Source organism: Pyrus communis, chromosome 7, assembly GCF_041283825.1.
Source record: "Pyrus communis isolate YQ-2024b chromosome 7, ASM4128382v1, whole genome shotgun sequence".
Lineage (NCBI taxonomy): Eukaryota > Viridiplantae > Streptophyta > Magnoliopsida > Rosales > Rosaceae > Pyrus > Pyrus communis.
Genome location: NC_142571.1, coordinates 25,299,359 through 25,317,327, shown reverse-complemented (window position 1 = coordinate 25,317,327; position 17,969 = coordinate 25,299,359). Strand labels below are relative to the sequence as shown.

At 35.4% G+C, this 17,969-nt stretch overlaps 2 protein-coding genes and 1 long non-coding RNA gene across 3 annotated transcripts; 1 reads left to right on the top strand and 2 right to left on the bottom strand.

Moving 5' to 3' along the window:
- Positions 1–1,053: 1,053 nt before the first annotated feature.
- On the top strand, positions 1,054–2,743 carry LOC137733913 (RPM1 interacting protein 13). The gene is made up of 3 exons (XM_068473128.2): positions 1,054–1,786; positions 2,191–2,277; positions 2,389–2,743. Exons 1-3 carry the CDS (start codon positions 1,463–1,465, stop codon positions 2,521–2,523), a joined length of 546 nt encoding a protein of 181 aa, XP_068329229.1. The 5' UTR covers positions 1,054–1,462; the 3' UTR covers positions 2,524–2,743.
- A 1,513-nt stretch (positions 2,744–4,256) lies between these two features.
- Positions 4,257–5,963, bottom strand: LOC137734447 (lectin-like protein LEC). Its single transcript, XM_068473712.2, has one exon. The coding sequence runs from the start codon at positions 5,794–5,796 to the stop codon at positions 4,705–4,707; it is 1,092 nt and encodes a 363-aa protein (XP_068329813.2). The 5' UTR covers positions 5,797–5,963; the 3' UTR covers positions 4,257–4,704.
- A 4,286-nt stretch (positions 5,964–10,249) lies between these two features.
- Positions 10,250–12,980, bottom strand: LOC148695949 (uncharacterized). Its single transcript, XR_015964329.1, has 3 exons — positions 12,728–12,980; positions 11,784–11,967; positions 10,250–10,759 (listed from the first exon to the last, which is right to left on the bottom strand). It is a non-coding gene; the product is annotated as an uncharacterized LOC148695949 (long non-coding RNA).
- Between the last annotated feature and the right edge of the window lie 4,989 nt (positions 12,981–17,969).

Here is a 17,969-nt window from a genome sequence, read left to right as displayed (position 1 = left end):
AGTTGCCAAATGTTTTGAACCATTACAAAAGAGTAGGATTCGTTCTTCTCCTACTCCTAATTCCCTCTCATTCCTTCCCTCTTTTTTTTGTATTTCTTTTCTTATACACAAGTTAAAAGAAGATATTGATGTGACTTAATTGTGACTGTTCAAATAGGAAGAGAATTTGAAGAAGATAGATTCACACTCCCATTATAAAACATGAAAGTGCGGTGAGTAAGGAATCCTCTAGCATTATTGGTAGGCAAAACGAGAGTATGAAATGAAGAAACGACTCCAAAAATCACAACCATTTCTCTTCATGCGCTCCTCAATTTGTTTTCTTCTAAACTTTGAGTTTTAATAAATTAATGTAGAAGTAAATGACAAAAATAAAAGGAGGACCGTGTATAAAATGAGACAACAAAAGTACGGAAATCATCTTTATATACATTTTTTTTATCAAACATCTCTATATATTTTATCTCTTTTTCTTTCTGCTTTATTGGGTAAAGTCTCCACTTTATATTCCCTATAATTAATGATATATTCCACAAAACAAAATATTTGTTTCTTTTTATTAAATGATACAATATTTTTTAGTAAAGTGATAGCGTTAGTGAATTAGATAGTTAGTTATTAGGGAAATAAGGAGATTAAACTCGCACCAAGTTGCATAGACATGATTGTTTTTTGCCGGTTCAATATGTATCATTTGATGATCATAACAAATGACTCTATATATCGGGCTTGTTTAGGAAGTGTTTTTAATCACTGAAATCGCATTTAGACAAAATATTTTTAAATTTCAAAAGCATTTGAAGTGCTTCATACGCTTCTTGCAAGAAGCATGTGAAGTACTTCCTGAACTTCTTACAAAAAACACCGGTTATACGTTTCTTATTGAAAGCACTTTAAGTGTTTTTTCAAGATTAACTTGCATTTTTACTAAAAACTAATTCCAAAATTATTATTTTTTCTTCTAAAAGCTCTTTCAGACGTTTAAAAACACTTTTCAAACGAGTTCCTTGACATGAATAATGAATGATTGCATGGATAAGTCGGTCACAACTCCCAAAGCACGAATAATTGTGGGCTTCTCTTTCTTAAAACCAGTCTCTTTTTTGACTGAAAATTGCAGATAAAAAATCATGGATTCTCAGAAGTTTGCAAAACATTGCACAGCAGAAAGAAAAGAGGTATCGTACTCAGAAGCCCACTGCGAGTGTTGCTTAACGTAAAGAATAAAATAAAATAGGGCATCAGTGTTTGTCTTTACGTGCTTTCCACTAAAAATTTGGATGGATTGAGGTCCAAGTTGTCGTCTGAAATCTCGTACGACACTGCCACTGTTCAATAGATGCTGGTCCTCCTTTCCATTTTAAACGAAGTGGTGATTGTGTCGAAAGCCTAAACGTGACTGTTTATCCGAATCACTAGACGGAAAGAGATTCAAAAAATTCAAAATCCTGGGTGAGAGAAAATGAGCGAAATCGGAATCGGTGTCAAAGCGATTAATCTGTCGTCGACGACGCCGTCGCGCGAGAAGAAGGTAGTGACAACCGAGAAAACTCCCCAGAATGCTCCGTCGTCTTCTTCCGCGGAGGACGAGGACGGGAGTCCAATCAGGCACATTGTCTGTGTCAAAAACAAGGTCGATGTCAAACACTTTGAGGACTTCGAGGACTGCTTCATCTTGGATTTCGACCCCTTTGAGCCGGTGCAGTCCAAGTTGACCGTGACGGATAATGGTGGTGGTGGTCACGCTGGTTCTCCCGATATCGCTGTTGTTGCTGAGAAAGGACAGGTTTTGATTTTTACCAGTGACCCTTTTGATTATTTGTGTTAATTTTCTTTCTTCTGTTTGGTTGCTGGGAAAATGCAGGTGAAGAATTGAATTTGAAATCATAACCCCATTTTACATATGACCCTTCTAAGATTTTGCAAAAGGAAGGAAATTTTTAATCAATTTTCTTTCTTTGTCATGTTTGTTTGCTGGGAAAATGCAGGTGAACAAATGAATTAGAAATTGTAACCCCATTGTGACATTGTGCCCATGAACCTTCAGGTGTTTGACCTCAAAAGATTTAAAATTTATAAGAAAGTTTCCAACTTTTCTGCTTATCTGTTCATATTCCAATTTTTTTAAATTTATGAGCTAATTTGGTGAATGTCTGATGCCTCGTGTGGATTTGAATTGATGCTGTGTAGGTTGCTTGTAGAGACTATCCACATTCAAGACACCTCTGCCTGAAATTTCCTTTCGAGACGACACCCCATGAGAGCTACTGTGAGCTGGTAACAGAGCTTTACAACTTCAAATATTTGCATCTTGTGAATGTATCCCCGATTCCCTTTCTATATTGTTTAACTTGGCATCTCAAAAGTGAATTCACTGATTGTATGTAGTGCTACTGCTATGTTTGCGATTCTGCTGCTCCATGCATGTTGTGGAAACTATCACATTGCCACGCCGCTGCGCACATTGGTGACTGGAAGTGCAAAAGGATGTTGATGAAGCAGCAAGCCGCGGTGAAGAAATGAACAAAGCTCCCGTTGTTTAGCCGTATTGCGGATAACGATGTATGAGAAATACCAGAAAAGTGAACTATTGTTTTACTAGTAGGCGGTCGAGTTCATGTAATTTTGTTCATAGGGAGGGTACTTGAAATGGCTTTTGTTCTGACTCGAAGAGATGTATTTACTAATGAACTTACGATGTTGGTAGCTAGAAATGGAATCAAATTTGATTAGTTCAATTCAATTTTCTTTCTTGTTAGAATTTGCAGGATGATTAGCAAACTAAACACAAGTAGGACTTGTTATTTCTAGCAAGTTCATCGGTAAATTATATTTGCTTCTCAATAATACGTCATACTCTTCTCAAAAAATAATTACGTCATACAAGTTTTACAATTGACTCATAAAACTCTTAATATTACGAATCAGTGAATGTAGACACCATGATAGTTACGTAGGTTGAGAATTAGAGTTCGAAAAGGATATTGTATGGGAAAATTTCTGACTATTTTTATGATAATTTATTGTTTCTGAATGAACTTATGGTTATTAAAATTAAGTTAACATTTTCTCCATCGAAAATTATTATGGTCATTTTATGAAAAATTTATGTTAATTTGAGGGTATTTTTGTCAAATCAATCTCACCACTGGATCTTTCACAAAAGAACCAAAATAATATATGATGGATAATTTTAGAGACCACTTCTTTTGATTCTAAATCTTAGGACCAAAATGAGAAGTTATGTGATGTCAATCCGAGGGATCATTTTGGCTAAACCTCCTTTATAAAAATAACAAGTTGTCATGTCAACTTGTCACTAAAATTTGGCGTAATAAGTTAATGTCTTTAACAAACGATATTATCTACGCTAAAGGAGTGAGGGAATGTGTTGAGTCTCACAGTGGGTTAGTGCCTTTAGAATTATCTATAATGATTGCAACATATAAACATGTAACTTAGGCCGGTCGGCAATGTTAGTGTGCCAAGCCAAATATCTTGCACCCGAGTTTGAATTCTCCTAGTACAAGCCTTCAACCGAGCAGCGTATGCCGGATCTAAACTGGGGTCCTGATTTGTTGTTGCGTTAAAATTGTACTATCTGTTGCTGAAAGAAGTGCAACGAGAGCGGCCAATGGTGCGCGCTCCTGTAGAAACAGATTGTCTGATATATAAGCAGCTTTATTTGTTGCTTAATGGCATAATTTTCACAAGAAAATATTCAACGTACCAGAGAGAGAAACCATTTCTTCTTGTGTGAAACGCCCTAAACCTGAACAAAGTTTAATGTTCATGGGGCATTGCTAAAAATTGTGTAAAAAAACACTACCAGAAACTTATTGACCACCTAAAATCTCTGGTAGCCATTCCAAAAGAAGCGTCAACAGATCCACGCATGCTTGCGAGGAAGAGGAATACAAAGTGGTTTGAACCAGCTCCAGACTTTCCAGCCCATGTTGTGGACATCCAGTCTTGCATTCATTTGGGTTGATGATGGCCAACAAGCTCACAAGTCATCCTTCAAACTCTCTAATTAACAACATTGTTTAAAGATAACTAAACCTCCCAATCCAATTTAACATATAAGAGACTCATAACAACTTCTTCCCCAAGGTTCAATAATCCAAATACTCCAATGTCTTCACCAACAACGAGACATCGGACAATAATCGACAATCTCTTCGATATTGAACCTTGGGTGGAGCAAAGCTTATGCCATTCAAATTTGTCAACAATATATACTTTAAAACTGGTAATGGAAATATGAAACTTTACGTACTATATTTCACAAAATCGTGCTACATATGGTGAATGAACAAAACAGAGCCACATATATACACAACATATGTGATCATCAGACCTAATTGCATTACAATTTGCTATCAGAATTCACACCAGAACAACAGCATTCATCACATTTGTTCGGGCTAGAAATTCCAATCAACATTTCCGACATAGATTCACAGCAAAAAAAAGTCACACCTTTTAATGCTTTACGTTCTACTTCTTAACACCATCAGCATCTTTCTCTACAACTACATTGATCTTCTCATACTTGAGATCCACAGCCATTGCAGGAAACACAGCAAGGTACACCAGAACAACAGAATTCATCACATTTTCGTGTTAGAGATCACAAACAAGATTTGCAACATACATTCACGGAAAAAAAAAAAAATGCCACGCCCTTAAAGACCTTACGCTCTACTTCTTAACACCATAGACATCTTTCTCTACAACTACATCGATCTTCTCATACCTAAAATCCACAGGCTTTGCAGGAAACTCAGCAGGGAACTCCGTGTGCCTACTGATGATAATAGCCCACAAAAACAGCACCACAAATGCCACCAGTGCTCCACACCCAGTCACGAAGATCATCCCAGCAAGAACTGTCAAAGGGCAAACCCCTCGCTTATCCATGCTCAAACTCTTACCGTGACCATCCAAATACCCCCTCGGATTCACCGGCAGAGAATGCATTGACTTGGGAACATTTCTAAGCCTAAAATTCCATGAATACACACTGCTAATCTGCGACGAATTGCCATTTGAATTTGACGAGCTAATACCTACATACACATCCTCATCTCTCCACATTCCCGACAAATCTATCCCATACGCTGTAATCGGATTATCAGGCCTCGATTCATCGACCTTGCCTAGCCTAATCTCCAATCGTTTCGAACTAGCATCATAATCAATCCAACATTTCAACTTTTCTCCACTATTTAGCACCAAATTCAATTCAGAAACATTACCAACAGCTAGAGATACAAAGCTACCAACATCTACCCCTATGTGATTAGCATTCAAATCATTCATATCTCCATTCATTTCAGTATCAAATTCAATACCCAGAAATCGATCCTCACCGTTAATCCCAAAGGGGGCCTTAGCAGACAATCTGGACCCCAAATCTCCGGGAGCAAAGACGAGCAAGAGGCCGTCACCGCCGCCAGGCGTCATCGAGAATGCGAACTCGGTGGAAAACGACGCCGGGCTGCTGAGATTCCCGTAGATAAATTTAAAGGGTTTTCTGCGGAGGAGAAGACCGGAGCTTGAGACCGACGGCCGCGTAATGTTGACATAAGATCCATCGCCTGCTAGCGCGGCGTCGCCAAGGAGGAAAATTTCGGAATCGAAGTTGGGGTTGGGGTTGCTGCTGCTGTTGTTTAGGGGTTTGGGCTCGGAAGAAGAAATGGGTTCCGCAGCTAGGGTTAGGGTTAGGAAGTAGGAGGAGGAGAGGAGGAGAATGAAGGGGAAATTGCAGAGGGAAATGGTGAAGTTCGCCATTGTTGTTTGCACAAACCAGCGTCGTCTTCGCGCACTTCCCAAATCAGAGCGAATTCAGCGATTTTCTATTTATCTCCGATCAGAAAATTGGATTTTCCGTATTTGGTAAAGCAGCTTTGCAGTTTTTTTGTCCGAAGAACCCGCAACATATATGGGCTAAACGACGTCGTGTAGATTTCAGCCCCGACACCCTCATATTTTAGGAAGCAGAGGACGACCTCAGTCAAATGTAATTTCTTTGGTCAAATTTTATCCACATTTTTCTATCCTTTTTAGTAGTTTCTGTTAATTGAGGTGGTTTAGTATTAGGGTTAAAAGAGAAGTTTTAGATCTGATTCTCATTAAAAGATAAATTAGAGCTATATTATTGCCGATTTATTGTGAGATTAAGCACAATTCTTTCTCATTTAGTATAAATAATATTGTTTGTTTTAAAAAAAAAAAAAATTGTTATTGAGGGCTTAGCCCAACAAACAAGTGGCATTAAAAAGACAAAAGCCCAAACAAACCTATACAGAAACAAATCTAAAGGCTCATTTAACATATAAATATCCAAATCTACTACATGCCCTCAACACCAAAATTAGAGTGGGTAAGGCCATCTCCAATGGGGTGAGAGTCAAAGGTCCAAAAGCTAAAAATAACGTGATTTGGCCAAAAAATCATCTCTAATCGATGGCTAGGCTATAGTTTTATAAAGCCCACCAGACTATAATTTGGTCAAAGGGGCATCTGGCTAGCCAAATGTAGTCCCCTCTTAGCCATTTCTTGGGGCCTAGCTTCTCAGTTGCAATAATTGATACAAATTCAGCAACTAGATTCAAAAACACTAATGGTAGTTTAACTAAAGTATAAACTTAAAACTAATAAATTATGGAGGAGGCTATGTTTAGTCCCTTCGGTTGTAGATGATATATGAGTATGGCTTAATACTATTCATTAAAAATAATTTTTTGCAAGACTATAATTCTGAAAGGGACTATATTTACCTTTCAGTTGGAGATAGCCTAACTAGCAACCCAAAGAATCAAAAAAATTAGAAGGGCATACCTTTTCTTTTTCTTTTTCTTTTTTTTTTTTTTAATTAGGGAAGGGCATTCTATGGTGCCTGGATTCTGAATTGAAGAGTTGGTAATTGAAAAAAAAAGATATAAAAAATTTGGACTAATCCTTGGATTTCAAGCACCTAAGCCATCTCTAACCGAAGAGTTTACAGGACCAGAAGGTCGAAAATAGCCTTAAAACCGTCTCCAACTGAAAGCCAGGCCAAATGGCTCATGGGCCCCACTGGACAAAAAAAGGCCAAAGGGCCAACCGGCGTGCCCAAATGAGCCAGCCAGGCTAAAAAATTTGAATCTCAATGACTAACTGACGTCAGCTAACTGTTATTTTTTATTTTTTATTTTTGATAATTTTTTTTGGGCGAAAAATGTAAAAAGAATATTTAATTAAGGCCTAGAAAGGTAATTGGTTTTATGTGGGGATGTTGCTTTTATAAACATGTTTGATTGCTCAAACTTCTCCCACAGCTTATGTGGGACAAATATAATGGGTGCCACACATGCAAGCTTTTGCTTGCTCAATTCTCTCCCGATGTGGGACAAATATAATGGGTGCCCCTAATATAAGCTTCCTATTAGAGATGGTAAATATGCATTTATACATGTAACTATCTCAAACTAAGTTGTACTAGTAATTGGACACTTCAATTACAAAATTAATTTAACATACAACTGTTAACCGTCGCAAGTAAACATGAAAGCGGCGCCAATTACTACGACAAAGTAAGTGTTTTCACAATTTATTTTAAATATTTAATTATATTACATTTAATTTAAGTTGTCGTAGTTTTTAAATTTAAATAATAAATTATGTTTGGCCCTATGACTCTGTTTTTTATGACAGGGCTAAAACGAGTCCTATGGCCCTTTGACCCTCGGTTGTAGATGGTAAGAAATATGGCCTTGCACTGTTCATTAAAATATTAATTTCTTGGAGGGCCAGAGGGCTAAAATGAGCCCTCTAGCCAGCCTTTGGTTGGAGATGGCCTAACTTTGTTGACTCTACTTGTGTTACTACTAATGTTTAAAATTCCTTTCATACGGTTGGACATTTCCATGAAAATATCCAAGGAATTCGAGAAAAATATAGAAATGGAGGATGAAGTCTAACATTCACCTCATATCAGAGAAACTCTTGAGTTTAGGCTAAATCGACATATATCGTCGATATTTCTAACACGTTTGTTAAATATTGGAGAAATTCTTATATTTCGTTCAAACCAATGTTTAACAATCTCTAAAGTTTCATTTTAAATTTTCATCATTTCTATGGAAAGCAACCGATATTGGTATTCGACATATCCATCGATATTTTTACAAATTTGCATATCGATGTTTTTACCAAATATTGATATATTAAACACTGGTTACTACTGAGGAGATTTAACACTCAGAGTCATATGTGGTTTTACATGCCAATATACAATTGATTTGGGATATTATGCTACACAATGTTATAAAGTCATCTCTAGCCAAAGTGCTTTAGGCCACATTTAGCCTTCAAATTGGCAAAATCAGTTTCCAACCAAAGGGTTAAGGGGAATCGGCTAAAAGAATTAGGCTAAGTTTGGCCTCAAAGCAGACAACATGTAACCCCATGACAGGTTAAGTTTAGCCCAAAAAATTAATAAAATAGGAAGAAAAATAAATAGCTTAAATGATTTGAGATGAAAAAATTTAGTGCTAAAGTAGTCCTTAAAATATTAATTTTAAGATCTAAAACATAGCCAAATATAAGCTTCCTATTAGTGATGGTAAATGTGCATTTATACATGTAACTATCTCAAACTAAGTTGTACTAGTAATTGGACACTTCAATTACAAAATTAATTTAACATACAACTGTTAACCGTTGCAAGTAGACATGAAAGCGGCGCCAATTACTACGACAAAGTAATTGTTTTCACAATTTATTTTAAATATTTAATTATATTACATTTAATTTAAGTTGTCGTAGTTTTTAAATTTAAATAATAACTTATGTTTGGTCCTATGACTCTATGGCCCTTTGGTCTTCGGTTAGAGATGATTTTTTTGTGACACGGCTAAAATGAGTTATATGGCCCTTTGACCCTCGGTTGGAGATGGTAAGAAATATGGCACTGCATTGTTCATTAAAATATTAATTTCTTGGAGGGTCAGAGGGCTAAAATGAGCATCTTGGCTAGCCTTCGGTTGGAGATGGCCTAACTTTGTTGACTCTACTTGTGTTACTACTAATGTTTAAAATTCCTTTCATACGGTTGGATATTTCCATGAAAATATCCAAAGAATTCGAGAAAAATATAGAAATGGAGGATGAAGTCTAACCTTCACCTCATATCAGAGAAACTCTTGAGTTTAGGCTAAATCGACATATATCGTCGATATTTCTAACACATTTGTTAAATATTGAAGAAACTCTTATATTTCGTTCAAACCAATGTTTAACAATCTCTAAAGTTTCATTTTAAATTTTTATTATTTCTATGGAAAGCAACCGATATTGGTATTCGACATATCCATCGATATTTTCACAAATTTGCATATCGATGTTTTTACCAATACTGATATATTAAACACTGGTTACTACTGAGGAGATTTAAGACTCAAAGTCATATGTGGTTTTATGTGCCAATATACAATTGATTTGGGATATTGTGCTACACAATGTTATAAAGTCATCTCTAGCCAAAGTGCTTTAGGCCACAATTAGCCTTAAAATTGGCAAAATCAGTTTCCAACCAAGGGGTTAAAGGGAATCGGCTAAAAGAATTAGGCTAAGTTTGGCCTCAGGGCAGACAACATGTAACCTCATGACAAGTTAAGTTTAGCCCAAAAAATTAATAAAATAGGAAGAAAAATAAATAGCTTAAATGATTTGAGATGAAAAATTTTAGCGCTAAAGTAGTCCTTAAAATATTAATTTTAAGATCTAAAACATAGCCAAGGACTACGTTTAGCTCTCCATAACTGGAGATGACCTAAGAACTTTTTGACTCGAGTCATTTAGCATATGAGCATGATATGTGCTAGCTCATAGGTTAACTATAAGGCACCAAACATGAAAGATAATAATGTGTGGACTCGACTAGTACAATTAGGACGGCCATATATCCTACTGTGATATAAATTTCTAAGTTATTTGATAGGATAATTAGTTATTTTCTATGATAGATTGAAAACCTAATCTTGCACCTACAGCATCCCGTTATATGGAAGTTTTTCTCCATTACGAAAAATCTGTAGCTCTTCTAACTAACCATTTGTCCACGCACTCGAGCTCTACTTGTTCATTTTCTGCCCTAGATTTTCATGCAGTTTCGAATTCCTTCTCCCTGCCTAAAGTGTGCACTTATTATTCTGAATAATTCCTTGTCGTGCAATTTGAATTTCATCTCTCTGTAATTCCAAATACAAAATAATACTTCCATTCTTCTTTCATATAGAAAATGGGGTAGCTTTGATAACAACTTAAGGTTAGTGTTCAACTTTATAAACATATCTCAATCAAATCCCCCAAATATTGAGGCACAAAGAAGAAAAAAATCCTCAAGATCCCCAATACATGGCTGAAAATCGAGTCCCACAAAGTGTAAATATTAAAAGGAGGAAAGTTGAGAAGAAATAGGAGTGGAGGGGTTTGAATTTGGAGGCAAGTCAAGGGTTTTTGGGTCCCTTTGGTAGTTGCCTCAGCAAAGCAACATCCAATTCCTTCCGATGGATTGAAAAATCTTCAAGTGTGTGGGGGTTTTGTTTTGGCACTTTGTGTGTCCTTGATAAAGCTTTGTGTAGTGCAAGAGGGAGACAATTGGGGTACATATCTTACAACTCAAGATAATTTGTACACACACGACACTCACGCACACTCTCTGGTGCCCCCAAACAAATTCTTCTTCTCCCACTTTGGACCCCATCTCCATCTGCCATTTGAATTAGACCATTCGTTTTAGAGATATGGTAAAGATTTAGATGATGATGATGGTGATGATTACTATTAATTACTATGATGATAAACAATGATGATAGTTAGACCACGCAACATATTCTACTTGAGAATTCCCCAAACTAGATTTAGGAAGCTTCTGTAATCAAGGAAATTCTTTAGGGTTTCTTCATTATTGACAAATTCAAAGTGAAAGCTCATCATCTAATTGTTTAATAGTGCAAGCTAGCCTCCTCAACACTACAAAATATGTAGTAAAAGTAACATTTTCTTTTGTGGAGCTCATTATCTTTCACATGCACATTATATTGCATAATTAACTGTGTATTCTATGAATCTACATATCTCTTTTAAAAAGAAACAAAATATACATAAACTGACTTCAAGGATGGTTGACGCATGCTTGAGTCCAACCCACAACCCACATTATAGCTCTAACCCACCCCTTTCCCATTCCCCTCCCCACACCCCAATTTTGGGGGTGAAAACCATACCTAAAGGTATATATAATCAACGTGTACAAGACAGTTTTCAGTAGACAATTTTGTTATTTAAGTTTATCTATTAAGTTAATAACAAGGAAAATAATAATTAAGATGGTGCAAGGTTTGGGATCAGGTGACAAAATAAATCAAGTACGCCGGAGTATACTAGAATTTACACATGTGCCGTATGGGTGTAACAAAATCTGCCCCTTATTTTAAAATGAGATAATTGGTTAAAAGGACTTTTATACACTAAGGTCTCATCTCATCACATGTGGATGATGCCTTTGCCTTTGCCTTTGGTGCACTCAATGTGAGGCCCAAAAGTGGGGAAAAAGGGAAGTCGTTAAGTTTATAAATCATTTCTCCACTGCCTTGGATTCTAATTAAAGTCCTTAAAAGCATGTGATTTGGAGTGTCTGAGGTGGTGGAAATTGCAGAAAATAGTTAAAGTCGGCATACTTACAGTAATGGGTTTCTCACAATTTGTCAATTTGATCGTCAAAATAAAGTTACCTTTACAGAAAGGTGAAGTCAAATGTTGGAAGTAGGTACTGCAACGATCAAAAGTTTCAGAGATTAGGGTAAATTGTAACCCAAGACATCACCTCGATAGCTTCCACTTTTATGCTAATCATGATTCATGAACAGAAGAATCAAAACTTACTATCAGTTTCTTAATCCAGAAACTTATGTCTCACTGCAAAGCAAGAAATTTCGCCAGGATGAGCGAAATTTTATTAAAAAATATTCACCATAGACATGTAATCTAGTATTATAACTACATATAAAATTAATCGGTTTTAACCTATCTTTGTTCTAATGTAAATGAGATTAATTAACATCAAGGACACCTGTAAACAACGAGAGTAAGATAATCAATTGATCGTCTTCCAGAGTTGATTTCAGCTGGGTTTTAGCATCGAGCTGTATCCCTAGAAAATCAGATCGAAAGTGTTCATATGGGATTTCGGGTTTGGTTGATTTATAGCTTTCCTTAATATTCTATATGTAACACAACAAATAATTACATAATTTAAAAGATCTTTTGGAAGCTATATATGCAGAAAATTATCCGCAAATTATAATTGAAGAAACAACACAGATTAATATATACAAACCTAAAATTTTGACCAAGTTAATTTCATGAATAATTTGGATAGAGGAGAGGTCATAATTAATCGTCTATACCATAAAATAGATTTTCGACATGATTGAAAGACATATGTATGGTAGAATCATAAGTATAGAATGCAAAACCCTAATCGGAATTCATAATTTGTGCCAAACTATGAGGATGTGCATGTTTTTATTCCAAATCAATGAAAACATTCAGATGTTGGCTGCTGAAAACAAGATTTTGGAAGCTCCATCTGAGAGAGAGAGAGAGAGAGAGAGAGAGAGAGAGAGAGAGAGAGAGAGAGAGAGAATAAGAGAAGATATATAAAAGTCTGAATTACCTCAAGGCAAGAAATTGTCTAGTTTGGCTGAACTCCTTGAACCTGTAAATAGTCATTGATGCATGCTATATAGCTATAAGTTTGAAGCTTCCAAAGGAGAAATCCAAAGGGATAGCATGATCCAAACCAAACGATGGAAAGAAATAGCTAGCTGGGATCAATGCGATCCCTTTGGATGCCTCCTCTAGTTGCAATATACGAAACCAACCCAGCGCTTTGCTTCCTTCGAAACTCTCTCCCTCTCTCTCTCTCTCTCTCTCTCTCTCTTCTGCAGAGGAAAATGGAATTTGAGAGCGCCTTTGATATAAAAGAGGGAGTGAGTGCCATAACCTCTTCATCTTCCCTGTTACTATTCATATATCCGTAAGTGAATTGTTATTAGCACTTCAAAAATCTTATTTAACACTTTAAACTTTTTATAATTAGAAAGAAAAATACACTTATGAGGAATGTAGAATGAGATTTTTTGAATGCTAATAACATTTCCCTATCGGTAATACTAGGTATCACTAGTATTCTCTACACACACTTTTTTATTTGGCCAATAAAAAGATGTCACATGTTTCTGGTTTTTTCAAAGTTCAAGAAAAATTAAATAACTTGTCCGTTATTTTTTAAATAATAAAACATGTGTGAAGATATCAGTGGCCAAATCAAAAGGTGAATACTCACTAATGAGTACTTGAATATTATCCTAAATATATTATTTTTGTAATCAAAATAAGTAAATAATCAGAAAAAGAAAAGATATTTACTAATACGATTTAATGATAATTTCATTATTTGTAATTGAAATTGGAAAGTCTTAGATTCGACTCTTAAAAAGTGAAATTGATACTAACTTATTATGGGGTTTAACTCAAGTTTAAATTCTTTGATAAAAAATAAAAAAATAAAAAAAAAGAAGAACTCAAGTTTAAATTTCATATAAGTAAGTGTCATTTTCAAATTTCTATAAGTGAGAATTTATGAATAACAAATTCTGTATTCAAAATTCATTGTTCTTTTAGGTTAACCAAACAAAAAAATTAACAAATTCTAGAAAATAAATTTTCGTCATTAATCTAAAACTTTCTTCATCTAAACATAATGGAAAGATTTTTTTTTTTTTTTTTTTTAGTACAATGATATTTTTACACTAAGGAGAGGAGAAGTTCGGCTAAGCCACATAATGGGTAGTCAAATTTGATATCGAATTCGCCATCTACGAGATTCGAACTGAAGACCACTCACTTTCAAATAAAGATTTAATTTCAAGAATATTTATTTATTTGAACAACTCATATTCTCAAACAAACCAGACATATGGAAAAGGTTTATATGCGTTGTGTGTCCGCCATCCCACATTAGAAGTCCCCCAACAAGTTGGTACAATCGTATTTATTTATGGTTTAATTTCTCATATATTCCCTCATCTAAATCAAGGTCTGTGGTCCAACCATGTTCCCCTCACACACCTACTCCTTTTCTATGCCTTCGCAGAGTATTAAACATTCATTTTTTAATTGTGGTATTTAAATTATTATATTCCAAATATCAGTCAATGATATGACCCTATGATTGATTCTGAAATTAAAATGGAAAAGAGATCGTCTTCAGATAATTTCCTCCTAATTCATCAAGTACAGAAATTTGGATTATTAAAATTTGATTCAACGGTTATAAATAGAGGCCCACTTTAAAAGTTATAAAATTTTAACTGTTGGATCAAATTTCAATGATCCGAATTTCCAAACTTGATAAATTAGGTGAAAGGAATCTAGAGAGGATCATTTTCCATTAAAATGTATTTGCTAGTGGGATCCACGAAGTGTGTGATTTAGTCAATCAAGGCACCAGTTTTCCTCAAAGACAATCAACGATCACATCTTAGTTTCCATAAAAAAATAAAAAAAAATAAAAATCAAGGATCACATCTGTGTATTATTGTCAAATGTAATTCTGTAAAATCATGTAAAATATGTGGTGCCTGATAAAATATGAACTTAACCCATGAGAGAGAAGTGTTGAAGATGGCTTTGTATATTTGCTTGATGAAACAATTACAAGATGAATTGCTTAATGAAACAATTACAAGATGAAACATATATATAGGGAAGAAAAAGAACATAAACCTAATTTTGCCTAACTTACCTATCTTGCTTGACAACCTAACTTGCCTAACTTTGAACAAGAAAATTGACTAGCCCACCATTATTCCAACATGTTTATTTCAAGCATTTTAACACTCCCCCTCAAGTTGGAGTGTGAATGTCAATGACACCCAACTTGTTAATTAAGACCTCAAATTGAGCCGGGCTTAGTGGTTTGGTGAACAATTCTGCAGGTTGATTCGAGGTCCGTATGTAAGCTCTATTACTTGTGTTGACGACAAGTAATAGAGCCCATTATATCGCTTGCCCAGGCCAATCGCTGTCCTGTGGCGTTTGCAAAATGGTGAGGATTACCATCCAAGTTGTTTTTCTTGAGCATGGCCATGATTTGGTTGTACTCTTCAGGATTGAACTTGGGGCTGTCACCGTTGGTTTCATGACGGTGCTGATCCGTGACTGTGGCGACTTCACTGCTAGTCTTTGTTTGATTAGCCGCAGGTTTCTTCTTGTTAGGAAGAATCGTCTTTTTGCCATGGTATTTGTGCCCCGGTGGAAAACCATTGAGATAGAAATACCGATCTCCGGTATGATATTTTTTGATCACAATATGAGCATTTAATAGAGGAGTTACCTCGTTGTGCAGCCTATGGCTTGTCAAATGCATCACATGCAAACTGTTGTTATGATGAGTGAGAGATACCTCGTTGTGCAGTAGATTCCCTTGCTGCAGCTCGTTAAAATTATCCTCACTTGGTTTGTTGATCGTCCCGTCAACAAAACCAAGTTTGTTCTTGACCGTTAAGGCCATACTCATGGATTAAACCCATGTGTTGTAGTTGTCTTCCACCAATGGTTGTGGTACGAGGATTGCACCAGGTTGATCCGAGTGGTGGAGATAGAGCGGGTGGTTGGGACTTTCCCATTTTGAATGAGAGGCCATGCCTAGAATGGTTGACCTCGTGGAAGATTGCACCAGCAATAATCTCAAGAAATCTTTTCTGATGTGGAAGATCAGTCAAAACTGCAACCACAAAGCATACTCGAAATTTCAAGAGACTTTACAACCAATGCTCTACCAAGATGTTCCCAGGTTGATCAGAGGGGTGTAATAAAAACGGGTTCGAGAGATCAGTAGCCATCTCTAATGGTTTTGTGTTGGTTCCTGAATCACTCATGATGACGATGTTGTTGGTTGTGGTGCGGAAGCGTTGAAGATAGGTGGGGTATTCAGAGTCACCAGAAACGGTGCTCTGATACCATGATAAAATATGAACTTAACCCATGAGAGAGAAGTGTTGAAGATGGCTTTGTATATTTGCTTGATGAAACAATTACAAGATGAATTGCTTAATGAAACAATTACAAGATGAAACATATATATAGGGAAGAAAAAGAACATAAACCTAATTTTGCCTAACTTACCTATCTTGCTTGACAACCTAACTTGCCTAACTTTGAACAAGAAAATTGACTAGCCCACCATTATTCCAACATGTTTATTTCAAGCATTTTAACAGTGCCATAGATCATTTAAGATAATAAAAGTAGAGAGAATGAGTGATCTAACATAGAAAAAAGGGTTTAGTTTTTTAGATTGACATAAATTTTTACTTTGATCCCTACAATAAAAATCAGCAGAAATTGTTTATTAGTTTGTCTATCATAAATAATTATAGTCATTATGTGAAAATTCTATCAAATTCCTCATTAAATTATCATGTGAGAAACCACGTGACCATTTTTTTAAGTGTATTTTTGTCACGTAAGAGACCAAGTAGTCAAAATGATTTATAATAAACAAACCCAAGAACTTCTGCCTATTTTCATTTAGAGTGAGGACTTATACCAATCTCAAGACTATTTTAACTAAAAAAAAACCACACAAAAAATGTTAAAGTAAATTTTAGTGCAAAACTTCAAAATATCCTCACTCTTTAAGAATTATGGTTGAAATGTTGGAAACCTTAGTGTTAGTCTAATGAAGTTCTTCCGTTTAGTACCAATAAAAGGAGCATTTACCAAACCAAAAAGAAACGAGATAATAAAAGATACAAACGATGATTTATTCAGTTTTATTATCTTTTCTTCAGACACCAAAGTGCGAGCAGGACCATTACTACGCAGGCCTATAAATGGTGCACATGGATACGCACCACAAAATATGGTATCAATCTCACTAACAATATTGATTAATTTCTTAGCCGTCCACTCACCATAAATATACAGGTAATGCTAGAAAGACCAAATTTAGAGATTAAATTTGCAAACTAAATGATGTGTCACCAATAAGAATAAGCATGTTTATTAACGTGTAAGTAATAAACCAATCAACTTCTATATTATTTAATTTTCAAAACTTTGTCTACAAATTTAATCTCCCTTGCATTACTCTAAATATACATGTATAACTATACGAGCTCCTCCTTAAAAGAGATTCCGCTCCACTATTCACGAAGTGAATTTGATAGTATTCTTGTGTTGCATGTATGGTGGATATGTAATGTCTACATATATAGCACCCCTTGTACTATAAAGCTAAAAATAACAAAAACAACGAGCTATAGACAATCATTATCTCGTCAATACTTCGTTGCTATACGAGCAAAGCAACAGTACTATGATATTCGATTGTGTGTAAATAGTAAAGTAGGAGTCATGCTGAGAAGCTGGTTCTATACATTTATATTTTGCAAGTTGTATATGATAAGAAATGAAGTCCGACTATTGAATTTTACATGTTATATATGTTATAACATAAACTTAACTTCCAATCTTGGTGTATTGCTAATGCAAACATAGCCGCCCACCACATGAATTTTTTGCAAGATTGATTTATGGATGGGGTCCTCTAACCATTATCGATCTTCAGTTTGTAAAATGAGTATGCATATATATATATATATATATATATATATATATATATATATATATCTATAAGTGTGTTATATTAGTGGATTTTCACCTTTTTCCTCAACCCGGCAGCCCTTCCAAAACTTCTCACTTCTTAGTTTTTAGTTCCTAACTAAAAAGTAAGAAAAACTTGTAGTACCAGTGACTTGTCATCCTCCACAAATGGTAACTATAGTGCAAAACCTAAAAGGGCAAAACACCATATTCTAGTGGTTGGCTAAACAGCTAATCCTGCTGCT

Excerpts from the sequence above, each read along its gene's own strand:
- LOC137733913 (XM_068473128.2), top strand. The coding sequence starts at position 1,463 with ATGAGCGAAATCGGAATCGGTGTCAAAGCGATTAATCTGTCGTCGACG. Across the intron at positions 1,787-2,190 it reads TTGTTGCTGAGAAAGGACAG|GTTGCTTGTAGAGACTATCC; the intron begins GTTTTGATTTTT and ends GATGCTGTGTAG. Across the intron at positions 2,278-2,388 it reads ATGAGAGCTACTGTGAGCTG|TGCTACTGCTATGTTTGCGA; the intron begins GTAACAGAGCTT and ends GATTGTATGTAG.
- LOC137734447 (XM_068473712.2), bottom strand. The coding sequence starts at position 5,796 with ATGGCGAACTTCACCATTTCCCTCTGCAATTTCCCCTTCATTCTCCTC.